The sequence below is a fragment of the Erpetoichthys calabaricus genome, chromosome 1 (genome assembly GCF_900747795.2).
Source record: "Erpetoichthys calabaricus chromosome 1, fErpCal1.3, whole genome shotgun sequence".
NCBI classification, from domain to species: Eukaryota; Metazoa; Chordata; class Cladistia; order Polypteriformes; family Polypteridae; genus Erpetoichthys; species Erpetoichthys calabaricus.
Window position 1 is genome coordinate 276,852,404 of NC_041394.2, and position 19,779 is coordinate 276,872,182.

General features: G+C 38.3%; 1 protein-coding gene across 2 annotated transcripts in view; it reads left to right on the forward strand.

The window, feature by feature from the left end:
- The window catches only part of tymp (thymidine phosphorylase), a 50,812-nt gene that overhangs the window by 3,276 nt on the left and 27,757 nt on the right, over window positions 1–19,779 (forward strand). For both annotated transcript variants that reach the window (XM_028815354.2, XM_028815344.2), the window contains exons 2-4: window positions 11,201–11,338; window positions 12,508–12,710; window positions 14,597–14,695. In XM_028815354.2, the coding sequence (XP_028671187.1) occupies window positions 11,203–11,338; window positions 12,508–12,710; window positions 14,597–14,695 (438 nt within the window). In that variant the 5' untranslated portion in view covers window positions 11,201–11,202. The remainder of the gene's footprint in view (window positions 1–11,200; window positions 11,339–12,507; window positions 12,711–14,596; window positions 14,696–19,779) is intronic.

The following is a 19,779-nucleotide window of genomic DNA, read 5'->3' on the forward strand; positions in this document are numbered from 1 at the left end:
GCCAGAACCCCTGAAGGAAACCCATGCAGACACGGGGAGAGCATGCAGACTCCACGCAGGGAGGACCCAGGACACAAACCCTGGTGTCACTACTATGAGGTAGCAGCGCTACCACTGCCCTCAGACCAATACAATTTTATGAAAATAAAACTATAAACAGTTATATTAAATTCTGTCACAAGGACAAGTCAGCAGAATTAGGCTTATTATGAGATAACAAGGGAGTTTACAGTGATGCAACATGTAGTACTAGTTCAGTATAATGTTAAAAAGGCTTGCAAAAAACAGACTTTTTTGAGCAATTCCTCTGAAAGTGAATGTAATGTTTTTCTAATTTTAATTACAATACTGCATCATTTTCTTTGTACCTTGGTACTTATCTATATTGTATAAACAGTATTGTCTAATTGATCATGACAGATTGGTCCAGCATGTATTTTAAGCAGGGCTGACAACCAACAAATTACACAGCTAAGTGTTAACATATAAACAAACGGAGCAATACTACTGAGTGTGAAGGGTAAGCCAGGGTGCAGACCAGGAAGGATCACTAAGATCACGGCCACCTCTGACAGGAAGGAGTCATGTTCTAAACCATTGGATGTAATAGAACATTTAAAAATCACTAAACTGGAGAGCTGAATTAAACAATAACTGCTGATGTAATAGCAAGCAAGCAAATAGGAAAGAGATGGATGCAACACTTGGTTCTTAGAAGTGATTGGCTGGATGAGCAGATAATTAGGTATGGGGCAGCTATTCATTGGTTGGGACTCAATATCTGCACAGAAAAGAACAAAAAGGGTGCAGCTGTGCAGAACAAGATACCATTGCAACTGCTGATTGGCTGAGAGCTAACAGACCATACAGACAAAACAAATGGCTATAGCTGGAGGTGGGCTGAGTTCAGCAGAACAGCCAAAGAGGACTCAACTAAAATTACGTTTTGCCAAATAAGTGACCATGCAAAGACAAAAACCACTTGGCAGATTTAATTAACCTCAACTGCAGCTGTTCAAAGACAATATATAACTGAAGTATGAATTATGTATTTAAAAAAGCAGGAATACTAAAAAGCAGTTAAAATTTTCAATGATTCTTAGTTTAAGATCATTTCAATTAGTTTAAAAAATTATGGTATGTACATGTCCTGGAAAAAGATTAGTACATGTACAGTAATCAATCTAAAGTAATCTATTCAAGGAAGATTCAAGACATGTCAACCAAGATCCCACCTCTATAGTTTAACACAGTGGGAATCAATTATCAGAGTAAGAGTTCTGGGTAACTGCAATTATTGTGGCAAACTGGGACATTGGGCAAGAAAATGTAGAAGAAGAATGTCTAGTCGAGTTAGGTTTCAGAATGTGGTAAATAAAGAATCCGCATTGGCTGAGAAATTTTACAAGCTGATTGCTTGTTAGCAACGACTGAAGAGGAACGGGGATGTTAAGAACTGTGTACTGTAATGTCCATTATTACAGAAAGATACAGGTTTGGAATTTAAAATAGGACACGTTTCTTGGCACTTAAATGTTTTACTTAAAGATAGCTTATGCATAAGAGATGGAAGCTAGTTTAAAAGAAATATTTGCATTTTTATCAATCTGGGTAAAATAACAACTGTGGAAAATTGGATATACAGTCTTTCACCTTTAGTCTTACTATTGTCCCACTCCAGAAGCAGTATCGGTATAAGACGCTGAAGGGCTGGTGAAAGATGGCCAATAAATCATCTAAATGGATTCTAAAAATTACCAATTATCTGCTGCAGTCATTGCACACCTGAGTGCTGGCTTGTCTTAAATGCCTTTCAGACAAACTGCAAACTTGGGAGAAGAGACAAAGCAAGCGAAGAGGATCTGTAGGCTACTTGATGTCAGCAATACCTGGAAATGTAACAGACACTGAGAAGCTAAAAGTTGAGGTGTATGGTTATGCTAGCCCAGCAATCTTCAGTGCCTAAGCAGTCACCCTACCACAGGAGTTGTGTAATCTTGCCTGAAGAAAGGGCCTGAGTTGCCTCGAAAGCTTGCATATTGTAATCTTTTTAGTTGGCCAATAAAATGTGTCATTTTGGTTGGCTTTTCTCTACATTCTTTCTTTTTAGAAATTCTGGTGTGCATTTAAGGGTGGCTGTTGTTGTTTATTTATTTACTAGCGACCTGGCGCGCGCTGCGCGTTGGATGACCACAGTTGAAGGACTCCCTGTTTAAACGCGGCTGCCAGTCGTGAACTGGGTCCTTCATCGCACCGCATTTGATTTTTGCATAGGAAACAAAATTTCAAAACAAAACCCATGATTCACAATTGAGCTTCTGTAAAAATTCTATCCATCTATCCATTGGCAAGTTTTGAATATACATAGGGATGAATTAATACAACTTGTGGCTAATCTTTCCTCTACATACAGTACTTTGCCTTGAAGCCTCAACATGCTTTATCATAGGTAATTAACATGTCTAATGAATTTCGTTCAATACTGTTATGATGTACAGTTATTATATGCGTTCACTGTAGAAGATACTGTACATAAAATGCATGGAATTATTAACCTCCATTTTTAGAATTTGTCAACTGTATCATATGGCATTAAAACAGCATTTAGGAGAACTGGAACAACTTTCAGATTCACTACTAATTTGACATGTACTATAGACAGAAAATTGCCTAGTTTGGATAAAGCAAAATTTTGTAAAATAGAACTTGTGTTTTCAGGCTGATTGATTTCACATAGAATATGAAATTATTATGGACAGACGACAAACTATTGCTGCAGCTTGTGCTCCTCAGGCAATTTGGGAATGCACCTGGACACACCACAGGACTTAGTCCATGTTAAATTATAGCTGAGCATCCAAAGGTTATTCAAGATTTCCAGATCTCCGAAAGACACAAAAATATTCAACTTGTGTCTGATTTAATGTTTCAGTGTTACATAGAATTGTCCAAGCCTTTTAAAACGTTTCCTCACTCCAGTACAAAGATGTGTGTCTGTACACTTGTATCTACCTAGCCAGCCACTGATGATAAAAATTTTCACCAGTGACATCTTGGAATCAACTGGAAGGGACCGTTTCAGGTGCTACTTATTACAAATTTAGATGCCAGAGCTCAAAATAAACCTTCTTGGAGTCCCCACTCTCACCTCAAGCATTTTCAATCTCTGCTTGATGACCAGGATGAGAAGCAAAAGACCCCATCCTCATTGGGTGCCCCTGTAAACCAGTATAAGAAAAAGATGACTTCCTCAGTTGCCCTTCCGAGCCTTGCAGACCCAGAGTAACGGTCCAAAAGTAGAGAAGTTTTATTTTTATGCAACATTTTTTTGAGCTTCAAAATCTATACTGTATAGACTGTATGAACATTCCATTGTACTGTACAGACTGTACAAGAAGTATTGCCTAGATTTTATAAAGTCTGGATTATTAGACTGCTGAACTGGACATACAATAATACAGTAATATGGCTTTGAAAACACTTGACTGCAACAGAACATTGTACTGTAAATGCTTCAGAGGGCAGCTGGACTAAATACTAAATAAAGATGCTATATATGCTCACTCACCACAATATGTCTTTCATGTTCAATAACTTTTTTTACTTTCTGTTTATTACCTCTATTCTTGTACAGTATTTTCTCTCTTTTATTCATCTTTTTGGATCAGATTCATTTTTTTTATATTAGCTGCAGCTTAATCTGTTCTGGACATTTCTGTTAATCATCTTTAAAGAAACACACGAGTGTATCATTATTCACGATTTTGAAGATTTCACATATGAGACATTTTTAGATATTTTGTTAATACAAAACCTATACTGTATACTCAAACATAAAAATGCAGAATTTCATTTAATCAGAAAGTTGTAAAAGAATAAAATAGCTTCAGGATTAACTGTTCAATGTACAAATGTAGATAAGTGAACCAAATATTAATATGTGTCATTTTCTAACAGCCTGTTTATCTACAACACCAAATCAGAACAAGTTGAGACAATATGGAAAATGCAAATGAATAATTTTCTCATACATTTCTTGACAAACTGGAGATCCACTGTCCATTTTTGCTCCTCAAAGACTCTGCCTTTTGTGGATACTGCTTTTATACCAAATCATGATTACAGTCGCCTGTTGACACCTAATTTACCCCGTCCCAACTTTTTGCAATGTGTTGTAGGCCTGAAATGCAGGAATAGATGCATATTAACAAATGAAATGGAGTTGTCCAGACAGAATATGAAATATCTTGGTTTCATACTGTCTGCAATGAAATAAAAGTTAAAGTAAATTTAAGAATCCCTGCTTTATTTATTTATTTATTTATTTATTTTTGGTATTTTCTTTACCGTACCAACTTTTTCTGATTTGGGGTTGCATTTAAACAGTCTCTCATTGCTTTATAAATAATCTCTTTTGTAAAAAGTCCTTTTTGAGTTCTTGCTGAATAGTGTACTGACACTGTACTACCATCTCTTGGACCACTGCTTTAAATAAAAGCTTCCGTTAAAGAATCTGAGTAATCCCTGATTTATAGGGATCCTATTTCGTCCCTAATTATGAACAAAAATACAACCAAAAAGAAAATAAATTGCTCTCTTCAATCAGAAATAGCAGATCTTGTAATTCCATGCAGGAAAAAAACACTTAATAAAAACAGCAGGAAGTTTTTCAAAAAAGGATTATTTCCTAAGAGCCAGAAAATGCATGCATTTTGAGAAAGTCTTCAACTACAGTTTCCATGAGATGGAGGGTGATCAGTGATAAAATCCATTGGGAGTCCTGTCCATGGATGACTAGGAGCAGGTATAGGCTGTAATAACCTCATTGGTACACCTTACCTTGGTTTGGCTCTTTTGTAGACTTCACCTAGCTAGTACATATTTTTAACTTTATGGCATATTTTCCCAGTAAAATGTACATTTTTTGTAGTCTGGGTTATACATGGGTGTTCAGACATTCTATAGGACCATAGGACTAAACTGAAGTATACATAATTAACCTTCAGGGATTCTCTGGGGAGAATCTTTTGTGTGCCTATCTAATCACAATATCCACAGGCTCTTTACCCACAGTGGCAGCTAAAATCGTTATATTTCCACGATATCTCGGAAGATGTCATTAACAAAAGACTGAAAGACTGTGAGAATGTTTGCCAGTCCATTAGGTATTACCTGATACTCAAAATGTCCATTTGCTGTGTTGAATGTAGTCTGTCACTCATCACTCCACCTAATACAAGTGACTTGCAATGTAATTATTGTAATAGACATTTTAGATAATCATTACAACGATAAAGGGAAACATCTTTTTTACTGAACAAAGAAAGTCCCTGCCTTAATAGGGCTGCTGGATGGCTGCAAGTTTTCTTTAATTTAACTTCCATTGCCACAAAATCTCTTATTAAATTGTGATATGGAGAAGGCAATTTTTCTACTGTATAACAACTAAAGCTTGTTTGTTCGATCTTTTGTAAGCAATTTCTGCAGAAAAGAAGGAATCCCAACATTCCATTTCCCTGCTGACCCAGTTTATTTGGAAATTGTTTTTTAAGCCAAGGGTAAAGCAAAATTATGAATTAAATAATGCTCTGAGTAATAAAAAATGAGGAATTTAAATTTGTACTTTTACAGTTGCATTTGTGTATTACATCCACTACTGATTGGGTCTAGCGACAACACATTGAATCTAAGTGGTATTTTCTTAATACGTAATTGGTTTATAAGACCTGATCTGATCAAACTTTCTGCTCTACCAATATCCAGTTGATCTGTGTCTTTTCCTAACCCTGAAGCATAGGAATTTTTTATTGTCAAAATTATATCTTTTGATTTATTTTTAAACTTGCAAAAAGAATATTTAACCTTAATTATGCTGTAAATGCTCAAATTTGGAATGCAGCCAATACGTCATGTTAAAGGTCCAAGATTATGTACCACCAGAATGAGATTATTACTAGGAAATAAAATTAAATCAAAATCAGGACATGGAAGGGCAAAACTTGTGGTCAAAAAACTGTAGTACTAGGGTGTTGTACTGTGTTAGCCATTATGAATGTAGTGAAAAGTCAAGCAAAATGAAACCTTTTATTGGCTAACTAAAAGGATTACAATATGCAAGCTTTCGAGGCAACTCAGGCCCATTGCCTGAGAAAGAAGTGCAGGCCAAAAATTTAAATGAACTAGAAAACCTAAACCCAATATGCAAATCAAAACTTGTAGTCTATGTAAAGTATTAATTCCCTAAACTTATTTTTTGCACTAGCTAGTAAGGTTTGTGTGAAGATATTCAAAATCTTGGATGCCAGGAATGTTGTACTATGTACTAACATGGTGATGACATCAGGTAATATACCTTCCTTCCATCATGTGATCATAAACTACTAAAATTGTAATATGCTTATAAATAGAAATAATAATAACATTTCTTTTACTCATGCATAGATGTAAATATGCCAACATGCACCGACAATTAAGAATATTAACACTCCAGTTTACTATTTAAGTATAAAAACTTGTGGAATATTGTATTCATTACTATGAGGCTCCACTCCTGCCTTTTATTTTCCTTGGCTTTCACAAATTCTTTTCCTTTCTCTGTTCCAAGTATATAACCCACTTCATTAACATTTTCTCATGTGAGTGTCGCAAAGCTCAGATCAAGCAAGCTGCTGTAAAGAAGGAACACCCGCCCACATACTGTACAGTACTGTGAAACTGAGGTAAAAAAAAGCCAGTTGCATTGGTGCCAGCTCCTGGATTTTGCAAGGAGAGTGTGAAAACTGCCATGTCAGTCTCAGATGTGTTACCCTACACAACAAAGAGTGAAGAGGACTTAGCTAAGCAGAAAACTGGCACCTTAGTAAGAGCCTTCTTCTGGTCGAGAAATGCCTGTTCAATACTTGTGTTTTATCCCACAGATATCTGTTCCTAGAGCAACCCCCTCAGAAAACCTATAGACCATCTATAAAACCATGCAAGTCCGAGAAAGGCTTGTACTTAGCTTTTAGTTTTTGGCTAGCACCAGGTATAAATAGCTGCTGTTTTGGAAATCTGCCAACCTTGAACCCCCACATAACCCAAAAATTTGGCCTTTATTAGATCACATTAGATTGGGTTAATATATAGACCTGATTCTTTTGGGGTCTGTAAGAACGCCTGCTTATCTGCCAGGTGTTGGGAGGTCACTGGGGCCCCTAAAAGACCAAAGGGAAGGACATATTATTGCCAATATCTGCAAGATTTATAGGATCGATCTTCATATGTACAGAGTACTGCAAAATTCTTCTTTGCATGTGTTAATCCATATTCAACACGTTGCCACTCTCTAGCTAAACTACCTCAAAACTCCTGTCTTCATTCTCTGAAAGATCTCAGAACATATTTGTCAAATGGGAATTAATGTGCTTCAGTTATGAAAAACGTTTGGCTATTGGCAGACTAACAGCAATGTCTTTCTTAGGGCTCGTTTATACTTCACGCTCAGAACGTGTACGCGCATGCATCATGGCTGCCACGTGTTCCCAGCATTCATTTGATGTGTCCTCTGAGCAGGTCCTCAGAAATAAATGTGACACGTGCACAAGTTGTAGTCCCAGCAAAAAGTCGGGGGGCACAGTGTGCTAAAAGTTGGAATGTGACGTCAGAGTCTCTGTTTACTATCTACATGTGACAGAAAGCCGCTTTGCGGATCCTACGAGATCGGTGTGCGTGCTTCGATGTTTGAATGGTTCGATGTGGTGAAGCAAAATTTTGACACACAAATGCATTCACGATACATTTTAAAAGTCTCACATACCATCTACTATGCCGTGTTTTTTTTTTTTTTTTTTGCACAACAGCAACATAATGTACAGCGCTGTATTTGAGCTACAGAGAAAAAAAATTAAGGACATGGTGAAAAGGTCTATTTTGTGATTTAAAGTGGAAATTTCGGCTTAAATCTCAATGTCCACTTTAACCTCGTAGTTTACTTAATTATTAAATCAGACCGTCGTAAACATCATCTTAAAACCGACCCAGTTGTTAATCGCTACCTGCTTCTGGGGCTTCCTCCTGAACTGACGTCAGAGGCAAGCAGCAATAGATCACCACACAGAACACATTAAATGTTTGATATTCCAACTCTCTGCACATTTAGAATCCTTAGATTTATACTTGATATCACTTTCATGATGAAATGCATTAAAGAATGTATGTTACATTTTACAGATAAATGGTTAATTTAATTTAAATAATGAATACTGCTAATAATTACTCACATGGGGGTGACACAGTGGCGGAGGGTTAGCGCTGCTGTTTCACAGGGAATCGCATCGTTGGTATTCCCTGCTGGAGTTTGCATGTTATCCTGCTGGGTGTCCACAATGTGCTCCGGTTTCCTTCCAAAGATATGCAGATTTGGGGATTTGGTGACGCTAAAATGACGCTGGTGTATGTGAGTGCTTGTATTCACCTTGCGATGAACTGATGCCCCATCCAGGGATTGTTTCTGCCTCGTGCCCAATGCTAGCTGGAATGGGCACATCCCTGGATTGATGGATTTAATCATTAAACATCCTTTACAGAGATATTGTGGTAAGGTGTCATCAAATTTAATGGATGTTTCAGGCAATTCACAACACAGCGAAGCTGAACCTGTTCTCACTGAACCTGTTGCACTGCCACCTGGTGGATTCCTCCAGATTTACATAAAGTACACGCACAAGTTTTGAACAGTACAATGCTTGCGTAGCAGTAGCATCTACTGGAGCATGTGTCACATCACGTAAAGTATAAACCTGGCCTTAGAATGCCACATTATGAATGGAGTGTTCCTGGTGTATCTGGGACTTTGAAAGAGTGCTAAAGGTGGTTTTCTCTTTTGCAGCAGAGGTCAAAGTTATTTGCTAATACCTTTTCATCATATCTAAAGTGCAAAGGAAATGAATTCATAAAGTCTCGCAATAAGGTAATCAAGTCCTAAAATAGAGTAGTCCTCAGAATGGGAGACTCAATTAAGTTGGCAGAAATCATTCCGTTACCCTTAGAATTTCAGCAGAAGCAAGAAGGGAATGCACCAAAGATGTATTGCCTCCACTTCTATTACTAACAGGTTGAGCATCTTTTTGATTTCTGACCTCAGGGAGTTGGTAAAGGTGCTCTTATATGACTACCCTGGAGTTGGTGACAGTGTTGTGACAAAAATAAGGAAGTCAGTCCTGGTTTGAGTCTATGATATTGGCCACCTGTCACAAGACACATGCTCAAGTTGCCATTTTTTGAGTCGGTAAAGTTCAACTAATTTGTATTTGAAAATTAAATAAGTGACTAATCTTAGGAGTGTTGCGACCTTCCGAAGCTTTAGATTTAATACCCATTGGGTACCTGTTGGGATGCACTACCGAGAAGTCAAATAGAGCCTTCCTTTTCTTTCATTTTGGAAGATCCTTGACAACATGCCAGCAATTTGGAATCGGAAGAGGGTAAAAGTACCATGACTTAGTTATTATACAATTGTGTTATCATGCTTTGCAAACTCCAGCGGGAGACTGAGTCTGTGCACACTGGGTTTTTTGTACATAACCATGCACCAGGGGTACAGTAACTCAATGTGATTGTGTAACTTGATGACATATTGCTATGGACACCCCATCATCATGAATGCCTATGCCTTTAGAAGCACACTTGGCCATACAGCAGTGTTTCTCAACCTTTAAGTATTTGCGACCCGAGTTTTCATAACAGTTTTAATCGCGCCCCCCTAACGTTTTTTTGAAACCCTAATAAAATTTATTCCTATATTTTTTGCTGCTGATACACCACTACAAGTTTAAAATTTCCCTACAAGTAGTGAAATTACGCCACATATGGCAACATTTGCGCCCCCTTTTTTGTTACTAGGGGGGGCGCGCCCCACAGTTTGAGAACCGCTGCCGTACAGCATACCTAATACAGACTATGAAGGTCTCTTAGATGTAGAAGGAAACAACTGTTCTTCAGAAAGGTTAGTCAATTTGGAATTAGCCTCGCTTATTATTTCAGGCCAATCAAACCCAATAATTGTGGTGAATGGAGGGTTGGAGAGGAACACTAAGTACTACCCATAGATATGCCTTAAGTGTTAGGGCAGATGATGCAAATGGATAGCAGTGGGCCTCATTGTGAATGCCAGTGACTGTGGTCTGTTTATTTAGAATAAATACTGTTGTAGGATAACATAACAAGCAGTAACAGTGAAGACATTACTGCTAAAGTAATGTAGAAAGGATTAAAGAGAGAATCAGAGAACCAGAGCAGAAAAACCACTGCTGCATTCCATGACGGCTCATGTTGGTGTCCATAGTCGGGTATAACACAGGCTGCCTTTTTCACACTTGAAAGAGCAAAGAGGAGGACATCCTTCCATTGAAGTTCAGGTTTCAGTATTCGTGTGTCTGGCCGTGTTGCTTGGAGAATCTGCTTTTCCTTTCTTTTCTACACCCCAGGTAGGTTAAAGGGTTTCACAATGCTTTTCCATCACCATCACTAATTCATTCATGGTCTTCCACGTCTGCCGCTGCACTAACCTGCTAAACGACTCTGGGAGGGCATGTACTTTACAACAATTATGAGCTCTGCCACTCAGGCACTACTGCTTTCAGAGTACTTTACTGCGGCCCCTATATTTGTAATTAGTAAAAAAAATGTGTGTACACATAGTGTCGGTATTTGGTTAGTTCTGTTTGCCTTTAGAATATATATACAGTAGTGTTAAAGAGATAAGTACAGACTGTTATTGCTGCCTTAGTGTATCTCACCTCCAAGCTCACATGGAAATGGAATGTTCTGTGCTGCTGGTGTTAACCATTCAGGTAGACTGAGTTTTGTGTGAGAGTGGTAACATACAAGGGCATAGTTTTCTGACATATTTAAAAATGTTCTGTAATGGTGCAGAAAATTGAATAAATGTAACTTAAGTAATGCAACATAAGTCTTTTTTTTGGTTGTGCTTTAATTTTTTTGTGAACTATATAACAAATTTGCTCGGATAGTGACATTTTTTACATTCAACATTTGAACCTTTGACATCTCAGTGGCTGTCCAATTTTGGAAACATTGAAGACACGCACCTTTGGTAAGCTTTCTTCAAATTTGAAACTGTAATATCCAGTGAGGTCAGCTTCTAAAGATCTAGCATTGCCTGGCAATACTATTGATTATAATTTACACTTGTGTTTTACAGCCATGTCTTCTGAAGGGATACACATCACTTTCACAGAGCTGATTCAAAAGAAAAGAGATGGGAAACAGCTGAGCAAGGAGGAAATTAATTTTTTCATCAAGTCTATCAAAAACAAGAATATGCAAGAGTGCCAGATAGGTATATGTCAAGCCTGCTCTTTTGAAGTTCTGAACAGAGAATCTCTTATTGCTTTTTCAATTGCTGGTAATGTTATAGTAGAAGTAATATTGCGCTGCAGACAGCCACACTGATAGCGAAGAAGAAGACATAATGTTCAGTCAGGTTTATATTATCCCACTGACTGGGTGTCTCCTGATTCTGTTTATTTTTTCTGTCCAAATAGGAAAGCTTTTGGTCTCTTCACATCCACAATGAGGCCAAGGACAAAGATTTCCCAAAGAATGGTGTGCTTATTCAAAACAAAACAAACAAGGGAGGGATGACTGATGGCAGAACAGAATGTACAAAAAAAGCAATGATACACAAAGTCCTGGCTGCCCAAGTGGATCAAGCTAAATCAGACTTCTTTGACTTTGTCCGTTAGGTGGGATTCCCACCGATACATACCCCTTTCCTGTCTCCTAGTCCTCCCAAGGGCTTGGTCTCATTCTCTTTCTTCTGCCCTTCCTCCATCCCTCCAGTGGGACCTCACCCTAGCTCGCCCCCCATTTCTGGACTTACTATCTTTAGCATGGGGTCCTTTAAAGTCATTCATCTTGTTCTCACTTCAGGTTTCTGACCTTGAAACCTTGAGAACTGTGTGCCCTTAAACATCAGTGTCTTTCAGCCAGGTTTCTGGTTCTTCTGCTCTGAAGAGGCTGATGTTGCCCCCACTTGTCAAATCTGGGAAATGAACATCATTGCCTTTAGTATATTGTGTCACCTTATCTCCTTATCTATGCTGTCAGCAGTATCCAAGCTGAGTTCTGCCATCTAATGCCATGGACTGTCACTCTTGGGGAATCTTTATCTTGTTTCCACTCTAGTGTACTTCAAGGTTTTAATTCCAGTGAACCAGTCTATTTTTCCCTAACAACTCCTGATTTCCATCAGTGCCTTGCTAAATTATCTGCCCATGTTTGGTAGTTTTACTGAGACTGTCTCCTGCCAGTTGGTACCCTGGCTCTATTTTAGCGGCCAGATAACCCTTCACATTAAGTATTCCTGAATTGAAATTACAGTTTTCACTTATAGTAAAATGCATGCCGACTTTAAGGATGGGGTCTTTAATGCTTCATGTTCTAAACATTTTAGAGTACAAAAGAGGGCCTGTTTTACTTTGGCAGTATTTTAATGGCTGCTTTCAGGTGCAATGCTCATGGCAGTTTGGCTAAAAGGGATGACTGACGAAGAAACGTTGGCACTGACGCAGGAGATGATGATGTCAGGAGAGGTTTTTCAGTGGCCAGCAGAGTGGAAGAAATTTGTTGTGGACAAGCACTCAACAGGAGGTGTAGGTGACAAAGTCAGCCTGCTTCTGGCACCTGCACTGGCCGCCTGTGGATGCAAGGTATTCAGCCATTAATTCTATGCATTTAACCTTGTGTATCTGGTTTAGGGTTGTGGAAAGATGATGTCTATTCTGGCATGCACTGGGCAAAAAGTGGGGACCTACCCTGAATGAGACAACACATGCACATCACTCATAATGGACCAATTTAGAGTTGTCCGTCAACTTAATATTCCCTTCTTCAGGACGTAGCAAGAAAACACATACAGACTTGGAGAATGTCGACACAGTGCACAGAGTAACTGGACTGAGGACTCTGGAGTTTTGAGGCAGCAGCTCTAACTGCTACGCCATTGTGCCACCCTGGTCCTAATTTCATACATGTGTTAAATACCCAAAACACAATGAAGTAAAGGCTATATTTGTGTAATTCCCCATTCAAAGACTTTGCCTTGCCACTGTAGGATTAGAAAATAAATAAATGTATGGACGATACGTATCTTTAGCCTGCCAAAATCACTGGCCTGGATGGAGTCCTCACCTTTGGAAATTTTTTTTTATGTCCTTATGAGCTCTAATTGGAGATCAGCTTTCATTATTGTAATGTATTATTCCAACATATTGGTGTGTTTTTACACTTTTTCAACATTTGCAGTATATGTTAACCTGTTGCCTAGAAAACACCTGTGTAAAGTACTCTATAGATCAGTAGTCCAAAGTCTCCACACGTTATATTATATTAACTGTGTCATGTGGCTTCACGAATTTTCAGACCTGAAAACCTGTTGTTCATAAAAGGGCCAATCTATACAGTTTGTTACCTAATAACAAAATTACTAATGTATTTAGTTTAGAGAATTAGAAAGATGCAAGATGTTTTACTCAAAGGAAAAGATTTAAAGGTCAAAAATGGTAATGAAAGCAGGACCTACAATAACCTCTAATACATTATCTTTTGTTTAGGCTGTTAGATAATCATAAACCAAAGCACGGCAAGGTTAGGTTATTCCTGCTATCACCTTGACCTACTGTTGTATACTCAGCAGCACGTGAAATGGTGTCAGCACACATTACACCCACTTGTCAAGGGCCATTACTGATATTACATTAGTGCAGTCAAGGATTGATTTAAAAGTGTTCCTTTGGTTTATTCACCCATGTTTTGAGTTTGTCTCCTCTGTCTGAAGGTAACTGTGAGGAGGATACCTACAAAATGTAAGTGCAGTATTTCCAACATCAAACAAACTAAATGCGTGGCCCTGGTATATTCAGATAAGTATAAGAATAATTCTTTACATTTATATAGTGCTTTTCTTACTGCTCAAAGTGCTGTTCATAGTGAGTGGGGAGCCACTTCAACCACCACTCATGTGTAGCATCCACCTAGATGGTGCAGTGGTGCTATTTTGTACCAGTACATGAGCTATTAGGTGGTGAAGTAGTGAGTCAGATGGCCAGTTAGAGACAGGGGATGATTAAGGGACCAGAATGTCTATTTAACCAGTACATTGTGATACAATGCCCAGGGATCTTTAATGACCACAGAGACTCAGGACTTCAGTTTTATGTCTCATCCAAAGGACAGCACCATTTCTACAGCACAGAGTTCCCATCACTGCACTGGAGCAATGGGGTCCACATTCAGAAAATAGGGTAAGCGCCCCCTGCTGGCATTTTCCAACAGCAACCCAAGCTTTTCCTCTTTGGCCTCCCATCCAAGTACTAGCTGGGCCTGAATATGCTTAGCATCAGATGTCATTAAACACTCCAGCCAAAATATTCCTGAAATTATATATCTCTTTATCAAATTATATCTATTTACTAACTATGCTATTATTAATTAAATGTCATTCTCTGCATATATTCTGTATGCATGCAATGTAGTAGATGGCTTTAACATACAATACTAAAATAACAAAATAAGGTTGTTTTTTTTTTTTCTTTAGGTGCCCATGATCAGCGGTCGAGGGTTAGCTCATACTGGAGGCAGTCTAGACAAACTGGAATCTGTACCTGGATTTAATATTAATCAGAGCAGTGAACAGGTAAAAGTATTCCAATTATCTTTTTACATACCAGCGCTCCACAAAGTCTCCATTCGGACTCTTTGTTGGGGAAAAAAAAAAGGCCATTTCTGGCTGTAAAAATCTCACCATAGAGTAAGAAAGTCACCATTTTCAGTCTTGTTCCAACTATGCAATTGAATTAAATTTTGTTGTGGTTGTCCTGTAGCAAGTACTAAAATGGAAGAGCTGAGGCAGCTAGAGAATAATGGTTCAGCCAAATAACCCGTGTGGATGTGAAACTGTGTGGGATTTTTGTTGCGTTTGGAGAAAAGTGAGAGCTGTTGTTCGAGGACAGTCATTCACCTTTAACCAATCAGGTTTAAAGTCCTCTTTTGACTTCATAACAGTTTGAATGCACACACTTCATAAAGTTTTTTTTTTTTTAAATAACAGGCTAATTATCTTAGATTTTTCTTACATGCATGCTGGAAGGATTTCCATCCATCCATTATCCAACCCGCTGAATCCGAACACAGGGTCACGGGGGTCTGCTGGAGCCAATCCCAGCCAACACAGGGCACAAGGCAGGAAACAATCCTGGGCAGGGTGCCAACCCACCGCAGTGGAAGGATTTTGTATGCGTTTTTTGGCTGTGAGGAAAAATGGGTCATTTTTTCAAAATTCAAATGGGAGGTTTTGCATGCTTTTCCATGGACTTTCTGGTTTGTGATGTTAGAGACCAAGTTTAAAAGTTGATTGGCTGAAGTTGAATGACTGTTCTGAAGGAACGACTTTGATGTTGAACCTGATGGTCTCAGATCATCTCAAAAACCGGTGTGTTTATTAACCAATAATGAACAGTATTATCATATAGCAGAGACCTTCACTTGTGGTCCTTGAGGGCCGCTGTAGTTGCAGGTTTTCGTTCCAATGAGTTTTCCAATTAGAAGACAGTCCTTGCTGATAGTGAAACGTGGTATTTAACTGTACTATTTGTTAGTGCTTTCATTCATCCAGGACAACTACTAATTACATGGTAGAGATTCCTTTTCTGAGAAACATTATCTATACGTTTTGTAGACAACACAATCCTCATCTTTTCTCTCATATTTGTTTCTAAACACTTTATTAACACACATACTTCATGATGCACTTCCACCATAATGACTGGAATCATGTTAGCTGGAGAGGTGGTGGTTTCTTTGTTACTTGCATTTTCTTATTAACCATGACTTATTAAAAAGACTAGGAACAATTAAAACCTGAATGCAACTGATTAAAATTAAGGGTTCTGAATTGTAACATGTGCGTTAACTAAAAATATTTTTAGCAGCAAAGAAATATGTATCAATTAAGAAGGTGGTTGAATGAAGCAAAACCTGTAGCCACTGTGACCCTCCAGGACTTGTGAGTGAAGATGCCTGGCAAAAAGCAAATGTCTAATAAGTCGAACCACATTATCGCACCGTTACGGGAAATGCCTCACAAAACAACAAGCATGAATTGGGAATAAGATGCAACATGCCTCGCTCTGCTCCACTGTGTTGTAAACACTGCCGGTATCCACAGTCTCTCTCCTTCTCTCTTTTTGTCTCCTTTTTATCCAAATTATCTTTTCCTCTGTCAATCTGTCAATGTTCAGCTTTGCTTGTATAAAACATAGACAATAAAATGCAAGGTACATAATGCAACCCAGATCATTAAACAATAGCAGTAAATATGAATAAACACCCAGACTTAACATGAGACAAAACAATTAACTATCAGACTGTTATGCCTTACACAAGGTATAGTTGACTGAGAAATGGAGAAGACCGGGAGAGCAATTGTAAACCAAAGACGAGGTCAAAACCACAGATCTGTCCTTTCATTCATACAGCATTCTCAGGACTTTTGATGTTATTCCTAAACTCATGTCAAATACTAAATATGGGACACATTAACGCAATGTTTATACTGTATGTAGGAAAATGTATGTGTATGCACGTGGAGAGCCAAACCTAAGAAAAATGTACATTTTTACCTGATGTCGGAGTGCAAAGCTCACAGTAGTGATACGACCCTGTTTGTATATTTTATTTTTACTTTACCCCAACCTTTACCTTTCATCATGGTGTGCCCCTGTTTTGGATTAGGACTCTATGGTGCTGCTGTCATTGCAGCCTCAGTTTCCTGAGATGACTATTTAAAAGCTTCACTTACTCAGCAAGTCGCCATGCCTTTACCAAAGTGTCAGCTGCTTTTTGCTCTATAGATTTGTCAGCTTTAGATTTTTGGGGTTTTTAAATGTCCAGATTTCATTTGTTACTGAATTTTCACATTTTGCTTTGAATTGGAAAAGCTGACTTTCCTTATGGTTCTTTTTTTTTTAACCACACTGCTATTTTGTTTTTGGTCTCATTACTGCAGCTATCATGGTGGTAACATCACAGGGAGCGATGATACTCCTATAAAAACTGGTGATATTTGCACTATTCCCTATTCCTCTCTAGATACAACTACTTCTTGTATTTCCTGCAGTTAAGGTCTTTTTCAAGTAGGCCAATTGGTAGGATTTTGACTTCTGGTTACAACCTCCTCCTGAGTTTTATCCTGTATTTCATCTTCTCTTTTGATAATTGTTTGCTTAGTTGTGTTTTGCCTTCCCGGTTTTGACTCACTGTTCTATCTGACTATGTCTGTAGGTTGTTGAAATCATCTCTTCTGTTTGCTTTCACTGTAATCTTTGGACACCAGGAGTGTTTGTACCGTAATAAGGTCTCCATTGAGGCTTTCAGTAAGGATTATTGGTTTTTCTTGTTTTCTTTTTCAGAGTCTCATTTTGTAAAGTACCATTTTTTGTTCTGGTAATTGCAGTTTATTATTTCCAATCAAGTTCCAATCAATTCATTGGCTCTGCCAATCATTTAAAGTCACAGCTCCAGTTGCAGTTGTGTCATCTTTTTTGTTTCTGATCCATCTGTGCAGATGCTTTGCACTTTTTCTTCCATCAAGAAGAATGAAACTGCTTGTAAATAGTATTTAGTCTTTCGTTATTATTATTGGTATTCTGACATGAGGACAGGGAGGGCTCCTTTAACACTAGAATTACCAGAGTCTACGAAAAAACTTGTAGATCCGGCCCACCTTAAAACCGTTCTCACCTCTCTTTTGTCTTCTAAATGTGCCGATTAAGAGGAGCAGCGAGCAGCCGGCTATTACATCCTCCACCGTCGCAGAACGTTCACTAAGTTTTCCCAGCTCATGGCTTGTTTGATTATCTGGGAGTGACTGAACTGCTGGAGTTTTAGAATGAAAATAATAGATCGCTATTTGGAATACATGCATTTCATGCGTGTTCCGTTTCTACAGTAATCTGTGTAAACACATTGCTAAAACAGAAACTTTTTCATATTTTAGTAATAAATGTTACAAAATGTAGGCATAAACTATAGAATCTGTGAAGCCTGAAGTCCAAACATCAAATAAACATTTTCACAAAAAGTTCAAGGATGATACAACAGCTTCCGTGGCTTAACGCTACGGTTTGCTGACTTGGGGCACAACAGCCCTGTCGTGCTACAGAGACGTGAGTTCGATTCCCAGCTTTGAAGAACGTGTTTTTTTTTTTTTTTTTCCTCAAACGGACATTGAATTTATAAATTGGTATGCACTGTAAATCGTTAACTTTAAAATGTCAATCGCGGTTATTTCTGTTGATTAATTCATGCTTTTTTACTTAGAGTCAGAACAGGAGCTTTTTCTGCTTATTCAGCTTCTGATCTAACTCAAACAGCGCCAGTATAACTTAACACCCGATCTGACGCTGTTCGTTTTCAAATAATATTGCATTACTTCGACGATGTTTTCTGATTGGTACTATTCGTGTCATAAAATGATTTCTTCAAAACGTCACATATATTTGTCTCTTTCTTTTTTTAAAATGTGCGTTGTAGCACTCAGCAACTGGCCACCTGCATGTTCTTGCGCACACTGAATAAGACAGCGCTATATGCAATCATCAGATTCAAATGTTAACAGTTATATAGCACAGAATGGAAATCAGCAGTTCTTAGCATTCCACCACGCAAGCTGTCATATGAACTGCCTACTGTAACTTTTTTTTTTTTTTTCTTTTTTCTTCGGTTATAGTCTTGAATAAAAGTGCACCTGTTTTCTTATACTTTTACATCAACATATGTTCCTGTGTTTGAGCTACATGGGCATACTCAAAAAATACACGTATAATGCCACGAAAAGTGCATGCAGACACTTCAGTACACTGCAGAGCTTTAGCGCGTCTTTATGTGAAAACAGCAGTATCAGATGGGGAGTGTCTGATGATTGCATATAGCGCTGAAGTTACTGCTCTTTACTAGGCTTTCCTCTGCATGTCCGGGAGTACAAAAGAAACAGCATACAGCAACACGTGGGGACTGGCAATATTGGGGGAAAAAAACACGCGGTCGTATGTATCGTGATACACTGCAGAACTATAGAGCGTCTTTATGTGAAAACAGCAGTGTCAGGTGGGGGGCGGTAGGGAAGTATCCTGAACGCGACTGAGACAATGAAAAGTGAATTTAAAAAAAAAAATAAAGCTAACCTTTACAAATATCATAAATTACACTGGCTGTTACAGACTGAAATCAAATGTATCTTTTTATTCTAAAATAGTGAAAATAAGAACACTTCTCAAAATGGAGTTGTGCAGGATCAAACTCACGACCTTTGGATTCCCAGTCAGCAACTGATACTGTTGCGCCACGGAAGCAGTGATAGCTAATGCGTGTCAAAGTCGCACACTAAGGCGGCTTTTTTTGGCGGTGGCTTTTTTTTTTTTTGTACCTTTTGTGAAAGTGTTTCTTTGATATTTGGACTTCAGGCTTCATACATTATATAGTTTATGCCTACATTTTGTCATTTGCTACTAGAATATTGTAAACCGTTTCTGTTTTAACAATGTGTTTACACAGATTACTGTAGAAATGCAACACATGAAATGCGTGTGTTGCAAATAACAATCTATTATTTCTACTCTAAAACTCCACTTCACTCCCAGATAATCAATCAAGGCATGAGCTGGGAAAAGCTTGTTTACGTTCTAAGTCGTTGGGGGGATGGAATAGCCGGCTGCTGGCAGC